The sequence below is a fragment of the Pan troglodytes genome, chromosome 13 (genome assembly GCF_028858775.2).
Source record: "Pan troglodytes isolate AG18354 chromosome 13, NHGRI_mPanTro3-v2.0_pri, whole genome shotgun sequence".
In the NCBI taxonomy this organism is placed as follows: domain Eukaryota; kingdom Metazoa; phylum Chordata; class Mammalia; order Primates; family Hominidae; genus Pan; species Pan troglodytes.
In genome coordinates this window covers 125,178,895-125,191,658 of record NC_072411.2, presented here as the reverse complement: position 1 = coordinate 125,191,658, position 12,764 = coordinate 125,178,895, and the positions used below count along the sequence as shown (strand labels likewise).

The 12,764-nt window shown below is 35.3% G+C and overlaps 1 protein-coding gene across 5 annotated transcripts in view; it reads right to left on the bottom strand.

The window, feature by feature from the left end:
* Positions 1-3,840: 3,840 nt before the first annotated feature.
* Positions 3,841-12,764, bottom strand: part of ACSL3 (acyl-CoA synthetase long chain family member 3) — a 78,750-nt gene continuing 69,826 nt past the window's right edge. For all 5 annotated transcript variants that reach the window (XM_001166550.7, XM_001166511.7, XM_009444405.5 and 2 more), the window contains 2 exons: positions 11,379-11,536; positions 3,841-4,567 (listed from right to left, as the gene is read on the bottom strand). In XM_001166550.7, coding sequence (XP_001166550.1) covers positions 4,410-4,567; positions 11,379-11,536 — 316 coding nt within the window. In that variant the 3' untranslated portion in view covers positions 3,841-4,409. The remainder of the gene's footprint in view (positions 4,568-11,378; positions 11,537-12,764) is intronic.

Sequence of the window (12,764 nt, the reverse complement as noted above, 5' to 3'; positions counted from 1 at the left end):
GCTATAGCTCTTCGCTCTCTCAACATGAGAGGGTACATTCCAGAGAGAAAAACGGTAAGTGCACTAACATGGAAAAACTTTCAGCATCAAAACATTCATATGGGAGACAAACCTTGTTTCTATAAAAGTAATCCACGCAGAAAAGTCACTTTTTTATAGAATAACAAAAAACCCACACAGAACCACCTTTCTTCACAAACAAATGAGAATGAATCTAAGAAAAAAATCACCAAATGCAGGAAGTTGCTTTTGAATGAATCCCACCAAAGGGAACATAATTCAAAATCACTAAATAAAGACACTAATGGGGAAGGGTTTGCTGAAAAGCATTTTCGAAAATCCAAACCAGAAATAGGCATGTAACATTAGAGGATATGTATGCACTGTTATAATAATTTCGTTAACACTTCAAATTCACTCAAAACCAGTTACCAAACACCTCCTCTGGGGGCCGTGCATGCACCATGTTAAGGCATCTGGTTTACAGAGGCGATTCTGAAATGGACAGGCCCTTGCAGACTATATGCTTGCATGTGGACCAACTAATTAGGAGGAAATCAGAGGCAGATTTTATCAGATTGAAGATAATGTTATTACATAAATCAGACTATAGATCTGCATATAACCGGTTTCATGTTATGCCATAAAAACCATTCCATGACACTATAGACCAGCCTCATCCTAAAATCATTTGCATATTTGGTGTGGTAGAAATATTGTTACCAATGTTTAAAAGAATAACCTGAGCAAAGTTAATGAAGAGAAATTAGGCACAACTGTCTAAGTTAATGCAAAACACACAAAGATGCCAAATGTTTATGTAAAGAAAGCTTTAACTGGTTTTGTTACAGGATTACACACCGAGACAAAAGTATGCTATGATAAAGTTACATATACCCACAAATATTGACTGGCAGTCAAAGATGGGGTGGGTGAGGGAGGTTAGTTTCTGAAATACAGCATGATACAACTCTTCCTCCCACAATTATTGGATTAAATGTTGGCACAAAGTTTAGATATTTCTGCCACATTGTAGATTCTACCCCATTAATTTTGATGCCAAATTTTAATTTACCATCTCTATTCAAGATTTTATGCTGCATGAATATTTTGGAATTTAAAATGCTGACAGTATATCTTCTGGGCAGTCAGAACCAAAAAGGAGGAATGGAAAGGAGCAATTCGGGAAGGGTTAGGGGAAAGTTAGAATATAAAAAGGCTAGGAAATAGATTATTAACAGAACTTCTAGAATAAAAAGTTTTCCTTTGGTTAGGTTGTTAGGTCAGGATGGAAAATTCCCCAAACTCCTTCTTCAACAAGTATTTCAGGAATGTCAATTAAAGTTTCACTTTTACGGGAACAGCTTTTCTTAAAAACCAAAACCAAAAAAAAAAAAAAAAAAAAAAAAAGCCAATATATTAAGAGCTTTAATATCAGAAACTTCAACTTTTATAGATCTTTATTCTTCAAACTTTATGTCAAATTACAAATAAATAGTCCATACCATGTAGCTCTTTATGATACACGTCTTCAGGCAGAAAACAGCAACAACCAAGAACACATAGGAAATGAACTCACAGTAAATAACCAATTTTAAGTAGAGAAAGGATATATGACATTTCAGTGTGGTCCAATATGTACACTGTTTAAAAGCGGATCCCCCTGTAAAACATCACAGATGTACATAATTCTTATGGAAAAAAAGGAGCCCACACATCAGAGATTTTTAAAAATTTTTCAAAGTTGTATCACAGGGACTAGTTGTTTAAAAATGGCAAAATCTTGAGTATTTTAGCAGCAAACAAGTAAGTTATTCCAGGTTAATCTATTTTTAAACGTTGCTGAAAAAGTTGCAAGCTTTAGAGAACATTATAAATATCAAATCCACTACTGAAAAGCAAAGTAGTATTTAGAAAGTAGATACTACTTTCAGGTTTGTTCTGTGTCAGCAAAAACTTTTTCATGAAGTTTCTGCTAAGAAGGATGTCAAGTGGAGGAGCAGTGGGGAAATAAATGGAGGTGGCCACCAGTCTTGGCTCTAAGTTGCTAAACTTACTGGAACATGTAATGTTTACGAATTCTTCATAGAGCTTAGTTTATTCCCAGTAAACAATAGTTCTTAAGAACCATTCTTTTAGATCTGTATCTTATTGTCAGATATTTGTATTAGATTTAGCAATTTGAAATTCCTTAAAATTTTGCTCCCCAAATATCTCCTGGTTAAACCAGTATTTCTTATATGAGTCATAATTGAGTGGTTTTTTCATTGAACAGTTTTTTCCTCTTGAAAGGGTAATTTTAGAGGATATTATTTTTTAAGTCACTAAAGATAGTTTTGCTTACAGAGAAATTTGTTTAAAAGGGGACTCTACTTAATTTCACGTTCTACTGTGGCATTTGACACCTGGCATCTGACATTTTAGGACTGAAAGGAATTATAAACTTCATATGAGAAAACAAACGAAACTAGATAGAGTTTAAGCCTGCCTCATTAGATGGTTCCATCAGTGATCAGCTACATAATTCATCTGACACTATTTCAAGTCACAATTATCAGTATCTCTCCTTTGAAGCATTCACACTTTTTTCCTAGATACAATCTCCTTTTTTTAATCATCTGAAAGCAAACAATTATTCTAAAGACAAGGCATCAGAAACAAATTCTCTCCGCCCACTGAGATTTAATTTTTAGATCACAGCATCCTCATATAGAAGTTCCATTCAATATTTTTACTTCTTCTTGGCAGTTATCCCAAACATTAATATTTAATTATGAAAAGAGAAAAGCATTCAAAACATAATACAAATATACAAGAATACAAGAAAAGTTGAAAACAAAAAACACTGTATTGCAATGTCTCCACATACGATGTTTGTGATGCAACCAAACACACACTACACAGTCCTGGCTGCTCCTAACACTCCCCTTACTTTACACAGACCTAGGTTCATCTTTTTTTTTTTTTCTTTTTTTTGTTTTTTGCCTTTTGATGCCTACAGTAACTGAGAATCAGCAAAGTAACTAGTCTGACATGAAAAATGTGGTGCCTATGATTTAAGTCCTGATTTGAGCACATCTTAATTGGTGCACTATTGCTTTTGATAATCCAGAAATAACAACAGACAAGCAGTAATAAATGAAGAGACTTACTATGTATCACACAAGCAATGTTTCTGAATTACAAATAACTTCAACAATGACATCAAAACCTATGAATTAAATCTTAACTCACGCGGTTATAAAGTTAACTTCTCATGTGTCTTAGTGAGAATGTTATCATCAAATGCATTCTAAATTCTTTCATTTTTTAGTGTACAAAGGTTATGGGAGAAAGGATAAGGTGCTTTTTAAATAAGCTACCACTGACTCACACACATCCATACACGCATCAGTGCAAACTATGAAAAACACTAATTTTAAAATGAAATAATGATTATCTAGACTAAAAGGAGACTTTGGGATAGAATAATTTTCCATGACTAATTTGTTTACAAATAGATAACTCAATGTACATATACTCAATGAAATATTCAAAGAATAACTTTATATACTCTTGTTTTTTAAATTCTATCCTCTCTTTCAGAATTCTTCCATTTAAGTTTGGGTATTTTCCTAGTTTCAACAGATGAATAGAAGACTTCATTGAACATTTTGACAGTAAGCTACTAGAGACCAATTATCAACTGGTGCTACACATGCTGTGTTATCTCCCTTACTATTAAACTATAACCCTCTCTTGCTATTTTGTTTCATGCATCACCAACCAAACTTCATTTTTTCTAATAAAAAATAAATATATAAAGAAGACACTGACAGGCATATATTCACAAGATCTCAATTTCTTAAAACATAAGTATGGGTATATTTATTTCTCTCAAATGCATACAAGACAATAATTACACAGCAACAAATCTTTTGTTCAACAATGATTTGATTCATAAGCATTTGAAATTTACATAATTTCATATCAATACCCTTGTATTTTTAAATACAGTAAGTAAAAAAGCCCCCAAATAACCAATTCTTATATTTCCTATTTATCCCTCTATACATCCAAACTTTTAAAAAGTTACAAACTGAACATTATACAGAACATATAAATCATGTTTAAAAACTTGAGGTTTTAAAATCACTGCTTCCCCAATATGATTCAGAAAAATTCTCATACTGACAAGTACAGTCATAGGTGGTAAAGTAAGTTGGCGGCGGGGAAAATGAAAGAAGAGACAGACACAAGTTTGCTGTCTTAATGTTTTACTAATCCTGTCAGTTAAAAATGGTGACGTCATGAGAAGTAATAGTTTAATATGAGGAATGGAGTTTGCCTTGCAGCTTGAGACATGCATTTCAAGTATTTTCCTATTTGATCTGAGCTCACTGTAGCAAACTGATGCCAGAAGAGAATAATTATTTTCTTCCATACATTCGCTCAATGTCCGCCTGGTAATGTGTTTTAAGCTCTTTGCGTTTCAGCTTGAAGGCATCTGTCACCAGACCAGTTTCAGGGGTCCACGGTTCAGGACTCAAACGAATTTTTACTGGAATTTCAAACTTTTCCAGACTTGCTAAGATGATTAAAAAAAAAAGAAGAAGAAAAGGTATTTAAGTTCTTAGCAAATGGTGTAACTTCCCCACTTTTTGCGTATCCATCAAAATGCACAACCAACAAGTGAACCATGAATGTCACTTCTAAAGAATCTATTCCTCAAAATACAAACATAAGTAAAACAATAAACTATTTAACAAGTCCCCATCAAGAGGAAAATGAGTTAAATAAAATATGACATAGGAACAAAATAGAATATACATTCTGTCATTGAAAACGAGTTAGAGCCAGGCATGATGGCTCATGCCTGTAATCCCAGTAACTCTGAAAGCTCAGGCAGGAGGATCGCTTGAGGCCAGGAATTCAAGGCCAGCCTCGGTAACACAGCGAGACCTTGTCTCTAAAATAAGTAACTTAAAAATATTTTTTAATAGAAATAAAAAATATAAGCTGGGTATAGTGGCATACGCTTGTAGTACCAGTTACTCAGGAGGCTGAGGCGGGAGGATGACTTGAGCCCAGGAGATCTGAAGATGCAGTGAGCTATGATCGTGCTACTGCACTCCAGCCTGGGCAACAGAGCGAAACCCCATCTCATTTAAAAAAAAAATTACATTTAGACAGGTATCTAATAGGGTATCCAATATAGTCACGCATCTCTTAATGACAGGGATATGTTCTGAGAAATGCATCACACACTTGGCAGTTTTGCCATCATGGGAACATCGTAGCGTATCTTACACGAATGTCGATGGTATAGCCTACTATATATACATCTAGGCTGCATTATCTAGCCTACGGCTCCTAGGCTACACACCCGCACAGCACGTTATTGTACTGAATACCATAGGTAATTGTAACACAATAGTTAAGTATTTGTGTATTTAAGCGTATCTAAACATAGAAAAGGCAGTAAAAATACATTATAATCTTACGTGACCACTGTCATATATGCAGTCTGTGTCTGTCACTGACTGAAACTTCATTATATGCTGCATAAATGCCTATTGTTAGGTTAAAAAAAAAAAAAAAAAAAAAAAGACAAGTTCCAGCACAGGCTGCATAAACTTATATGCACCTAGATGTGAGGAGAAGGATACATACCAAGCTATAAACTCCACACCTCTAGAGCCTGGTATCCAGGAGAAAGGAAATGGGGAAATTCACCTTTTCCTTTATGCCTATTTGTTTTCCTTGAATTTATTATGCAGAGCACATTTACTTCAGAAATTAAAAAATAATAAAGTTTAAGACAAATTATGTCATTGAACCAGGATATTCCCTACAAGCTATGTGGATACAGAATGCTTGCTCACTATTGTGTCACTAACATATTGCCTAATACTAAGGAGATTCATGATAGCAGCAAATGAAGGGAGAAAGGAAGGGAAGAAAGGAAAACATTTAAAGGAGATTAAGGGGCAGATGTAGTTTTGAAAAACCGTATGTCGTCAGTAGGACTGACTTATTTTTCTAAGCATTCGTTCAACAAATATTAAAAAACTATTACTACATGTAAAGTGCTTTACTAAACATTCTTTTAAAAATGCAAAAAATGACAAGTTTCTGCTTTCAAGTAGCATGCAATCTAACAAAGGGAAATGGGTAAACAGCTAGCCATATGATACATGAAAGAAATGTGTTAAGGAGTGATGTCAGCAAGATGACAATATAGGAAAACGCAGTCCCTCCTTCCCCTACAGAAACATGGATTTAACAATGCTATATGGGCCTATTTATTGCCTGTATAAGAAACTCAGAAACCACTTAAGAAGTTCCTACACTCCGGGACAGAAGGAAACCAACCGCATCAAAGGCTGGTAGAAAAATGCAAGGCATTCGCTTGCCAGAGACCCTCCCCTCAGCACAGTACAAAGTAATAGGGAAGAAATCCGTAAGAGAAGGAGTGGAACAACATCCAATATTCTGACTTCTGGGGTGCAAGAAACTTGCTTCTGTCTTTCCTGAATCTAAATAACAGGAACAGGGCACCAGGTTGGGAGCTGTCAAGAACAAAGATTAACATGCACCAGAGGCTACAGTATCACAGACACTAGGTAGAGCTCCAGTACCATGGCCAACTACAGCACCAGTGAGGCCACAATATCACAGACAGACACCAGAGGGAGCTCCTGAGTAGAAACCAGCAAACCTCTTCAATTAGATTGTACCCCACAAACTCAAAAAGGACACAGCCTCGGAAAAGGCTTAAGATGGCTGGCTCTAGAATCCATAGTAGGGCTGACTGGACAAAGTCCTCTCAATACAAAAGCAGACTGTAAGACAGAGAAAGGTAGCTGATTTTTCAAATGCTGACATCCCAACAAAAATAAAGACATACAAAGAAATAGAAAAACACAGGCTATCAAAAGATCAAATTAAATCTCCAGAAATAAACCCCAGAAAGACATGGAGATAGATGAATTACCAAATTCAAAATAACTGTCATAAGAATGCTCAATGAATTACAAGAGAGTACAGACAGACACCTGAAAAAAAAACAAGAAAACAACGCATGAACAAAATGAAAGTATAAATGAAAGAAATTTTTTTAAAATGAAGAACCAAATAGAAATTCTGGAACCAAATACAATAAATGGATTGAAAAATTCACTAGAGGATCGACAGCAACTTGACCAGGTAGAAAAAAGAATCTATGAACTCCAAGACAGGACTTCTGAAATTACTAAGAGAGGAAAAATGTAAAAATGAAGAGAACCTAAGGAATGAATGGGACACCATCAAGTGGAAAAATGCTCATTATAGGAGTTCAGAAAAAGAAGACAGAAAAGAGCAGAAAGCCTATTTGAAGAAATCATGGCCAAAACCTTCCTGTATCTGAGAAGAGAAATGGGAGTATAAATTCAAGCAGCTCAAAACACTCCACTAGGAAGAGAACTACACCAAAACACACTCGTAATCAAGCTGTCAAAAGTCACAAAAAATCTTGAAAGCAGCAAGAGAAAAATGACTCATCACATACAAAGAAGCTCTCATTGAACTATCATTTATCAGCAGAAAACTGGCAGGTTAGAAAATAGTAGTATTCAAAATACTGAAAGAAAAAAAAATTGTCAACCAAGAATACTGTAACCTAAACCTGTCCTTCGAAAATAAGGGAAAAATTAAGACTCCTTGATAAACAACAATAGAGGGGGTTTATCACCACTAGACCAGTCCTACAAAAAATAATGATAGGAGTACTTCAAGTTAAAGCAAAATGAAAACAAACAGTAACACAAAACCATAAGAAACTACAATACTCCTTGGTAAAGGTAAATACATAGGCAAATATAGAATTCTGAAAGTAATTTGATATAGGTGTATAAGTCACATTTAAATCTGTATAGAATTTAAAAAACAAAGACATAAAAAGTAATTATGAATCTATATTAATGACTACACAATAAAAAGGTCTTTTTTGAGGGAGGAGCAGAGTTACAAAGGAGTCAAGTTTTTATATGAGACAGAAGATTAAGCTGTTATCAAACTAAAATATACTGTTAATAATTTTAAGATGTTTTATGTAACTGTATTGACAACCACAAAGAAAATGTCCATAGAACATACACAAAGATAAAAGACAAGGGAATCAAAGATGTAATTATACACACAAAAAATCAACAAAACAAAAGAAGGCAGCAAGAGAGGAAAAGCTACAAGATATACAGAAAATAGTTAACAAAATGGAAATAGGTACGAAAAGTCTTTCATATCAATAATGACCTGAAATGTAAATTAAATGCCCAATTAAAAGACACAGATTGACCAACTGAATATAAAACAAGACTCAAGTATATGCCATCCACAAGAAACACACATTAGATCTAAGGGCATGCGTAACCTAAAGTGAAGGATGGAAATAGATATTCCATGAAAATAAGAACCTAAAGGGGATGGCCATACTTAAATAAAACAGACTTTAAGACAAAAATTGTCACAATAGACAAAGAAGGACATTAATTACAATATAATGATAAAAGAGTCAATTCTCCAGGATGATATAACAATTACAAATATACGCGTAACTTGAGTGTTTCTAAATATATGAAGCAAACACTGACATAACTAGGGGAGGAAATAGAAAGCAATACAATAATAGTAGGAGACTTCAATACTCCACTTTCATTTATGAATAGAACAATCAGAAGATCAATAAGAAAAGTTATATGTAGAAAACTCTAAAGACACACACACAACCTTCATAACTAATAAAGATTCCAGCAAAGTTGCAGGATAAAAAAAATCAACATGAAAAATCAATTGCATGTCTATACACTAACAATAACTGTTCTGAAAAAGAAATTAAGAAAACAATACCATTTAATGTAGCATCAAAAAGGAAGAAATACTTAGGAATAAACCTAACCAAGGAGGTGAAAGACTTGTACCCTGAAAACTACAAAATGTTGCTAAAAGAAATTTTAAAAGACACAAATAAATGCAATGTCCTGATAAGGTTTAGTTCTGGGTCCCCACCCAAATCTCATCTCAAATTATATTCCCCATAATCCCGACATGTCAAGGGGGGAACCTGGTGGGAGGTGACTGGATCATGGGTGCGATTTCTCCATGTTGTTCTCGTGATGGTGAGTGAGACCTCACAAGATGTGATGGTTTTAGGGGCTCTTCCCCCTTCGCTTTCTCTCTCTCTTCATTTGCTCTCTCGCCTGCCGCCATGTAAGATGTCCCTTTGCTTCCCTCTCTCCCCTTCTGCCACAAATGTACAGTAAGTTTTCTGAGGCCTCCCCGAGCCATGCAGAACTGTGAGTCAATTAAACCTCTTTCCTTTATAAATTACCCAGTCTCAGGTATGTCTTTATAGCAGTGTGAGAACAGACTAATACATGTTCAGAATTTGTAAGAAACTTGTCAACTTAACTACGGGGGTGGGGTGGGGGGGGGAGGGTGCGGAATTCTGATTTAAAATGGGCAAGGGACTTGAATCGACAATTTTCTGCAGAAGATATGTAAATGGCCAACAAGTATATATAAGATGCCCAACGTAACTAATAAAAAGAGAAATGCAAATCAAAACCACAATGAGATATCACTTCACATCTGTTAGAATGGATATTAGAAAAAAATATACAAATGTTGGTGAGGATGTGGAGAAATGGAAACCCTTAATACCGTTGGTGGGAATGTAAATCAATAGTCATTAAGGAACACAGTATGGAGTTTCCTGAAAAAATTAAATATAGTATTAATAATTGCCATAGGATCTAACAATCTCATTTCTGGGTATATATCCAAAATAATTCAAAGCAGAATCTCAAAGCCATATTTGCACATCTATGTTCATCACAGCATTATTCACAATACCCAAAAGGTAGAAACAACCCAAATGTCCAAACACAGATGAATGGATAAAGAAAATGTGCAATATACATACAATGGAGTATTACGCAACCTAAAAAAGAAAAATCCTATCACATGGTACAATATGAATAAACCCTGAAGATACACTACACTAAATAAGACAGTCACAAAAGAATAAATACCGTATGATTCCACATGTATGAAGTACCTCAAGTAATCAAAATTTTAGAAACATAAAGTAAAAAGGTGGAGGGAAGGGGGAGAGAGGGAAGGGGAATTAGTGTAATGGGTATAGTGTCTCAGTTTTGCAAGATGAAATAGTTCTAAAGATCAGTTGTGCAATAATGTAAATACACTTAACACTACTGAATTGTACACTTAAAATGTTAAGATAGTAAATTGAATGTTATGAGATTTTTACTACAATAAAAGAAAGAAATATGCAAAATTAAAGACATAAAGTGCCTTGGGAGTAAAAAAAGATGTATTAACTCTAACTTGTAAAAGTAAACATAGAAATAATACACAAGGTTTCAGTCTTCAAAGATTAAAAATATTTCAGGAGTGGTTTCCAAAGGAATATACACTATGAGCAAAATCAATAAGGCATGTACCACAGGGCTGACTTAAAAGACTGTGTGGAATCTGACATTACTGAAATGTGAAGAGACTAAAAAGTAAATGCTGGAGCCTGGCATGGTGACACATGCTTGTGGTCCCAGGTACTCAGGAAGCTAAGTTGGGAGGATCGCTGCAGCCTAGGAGTTCAAGACTGGCCTGGCCAACATAGTGAGGCCTCATCTCAACAACAAAACAAAACAACAAAAAAAATTTTTTTAATTAGCTAGGCATAGTGGCATGCACTGGTAGTCCCGGCTACTTGGGAGGCTGAAGGGAAGAATCGCTTGAGCCTGGGAGTTCAAGGCTGCAGTAAGCTATGACTGCCATTGCATTCTGGTTCGGGCAACAGAAGAGACCCTGTCTCTTAAAAAAATAAATAAAATAAAAAATAATTCACGCTTGTTTTATGCTTGACACAACAATTCAAAAGACACAGATGTTTTTATTAGACCAACAATATTAAACTAGTCTTGGGCACTCCTCACCCCACCAAAAATGGTTATGAAACTATTAGTACAACCAACTAACAGTACTCTAACATTGTATAAAGTTTCAAAAGGAGTTTTGGCCTGATCACTATGGGCTAGTGTGGCCAGAAAACTGAGCAAGGCCTTGAAGAACAGCTGACATAAGAGAAAGGGTAACCCAGAAAGCAAAGGTTGCAGAGACAAGAACATTCAAGATACATGTACATCAGTTTGGTGGGAGTGGTTAATTTGTGTAGCAAGGCTTGAATGGGGGACTGATAAGTTTACTCTTCCATATACTAATGGTAGAAATGGTTTCTGAGCAGAAAGTAATGAACCCTAAACCTTAAAACAGGTTGAATGCATGTAAGTACTCTCTTCCCATCTCAGCTTTTAGTATCAGTTTAACCGAATACTCACCTGAAATAGCAGCTTCGGAAAGCACTTTAAGTACCTCATTTTCCATTTCACAACTGTTACACAGCTCCTCCCAAGTCCCTTTAAGTCCTTTCTTTCGAGCTAGTTCAGTTAGTTCCTTTTGATTTGGCACAACAAATCCAATGACATAAGAATGATAACTGAAATATAGAAAGGATAACAGATAAGGAACAAAATGGTAAACTGTGTTGACTGCAGTTATTATTACAGTGACAAGTAGTAAATAACTCCTCATTTTTTTAAAAATGCATGTGCCATACTTGGCACTGGCATATCCATTTCATGCAACCGCCAGTTTTACTGTTTGATTCATAATATTTTCCAATGCTTTGGCAGAGTTCGTTGCTAAATAAACTTCAATCTGACATTTCATGACGAATTTCAACTATGAAAAACTGTTATGAATACCGCCATGTACACATTTTAAAAGAAAGTTACAAATATTAGAATATTCACCTTTAAACCCTATCAGTATTTCATAGCATGTGTTTTAAAAAACTAAAATTTAACATAAATTAAAAACTATCTTAAAAATTCAGCAACAAATCAAAATGATGTGAATATATTCTTTTTTTTCTTTTGTTATCATCAGAATTTGTATTGATAGAGGAACTCTGACTATGCCCAACGAAGGCAAATACTTTTTTGAAGGCCATAAAATAGTAACATCAGAAAGAAGATGCTTCTGGTTACTATCACATGAATAAATCCAGATCTGTATCATCACTAAAGAAAATACTAAATGGCTAAAGACCAGAATCATTTATAAATAAATGCAATTCATTTCTAACTTGGGCTGTACCCCCAACATCTGTTTCTAAATTAGTTTTTCTGATAACAGATTTTATTTTCCCATAATAATTCATGTCAACTGTCGTAGACAGGTTCCCAGCTGCCTCTTCATCATCATGAGGTGGGGAGGCTGTGTGTTTAGGCTGCAGCTTAACACAGCTTACATAGGAGCCCCAAGACCTGCCTGGAGTGCCGAGCAGGCTCAAGTGTAGAGCGGGAGTAAGTAAGCAGCACACTCCTCACTGCCACTTCTTTACTCCCCATTCCTCTGGAGTAGTTCTGTGAAGCTTCCCTTGCTGAGGGACAGGTAGGTAGGGGTACCAAGGCAGCAGGAAGGAAGATTTTATTTTCTTCACCTCCCTACATGGGACACTGCAGTGAGACGTAAAGCAGAAAACAGGGACAGAGAGAAAGATCAGGGGAAGCCTTACAAGGAAAAGAGTCAGCTAATGGCTGCAATGAGAAGGAGGCCATTCCCACAAGTAACAGATAGGAAGAGTTCTCAGAACATTTTTACAAAGAAGGTCCATACAGGTAGGAAATGTCTATGGACATCAAATATTTTAAGTAAAAGTA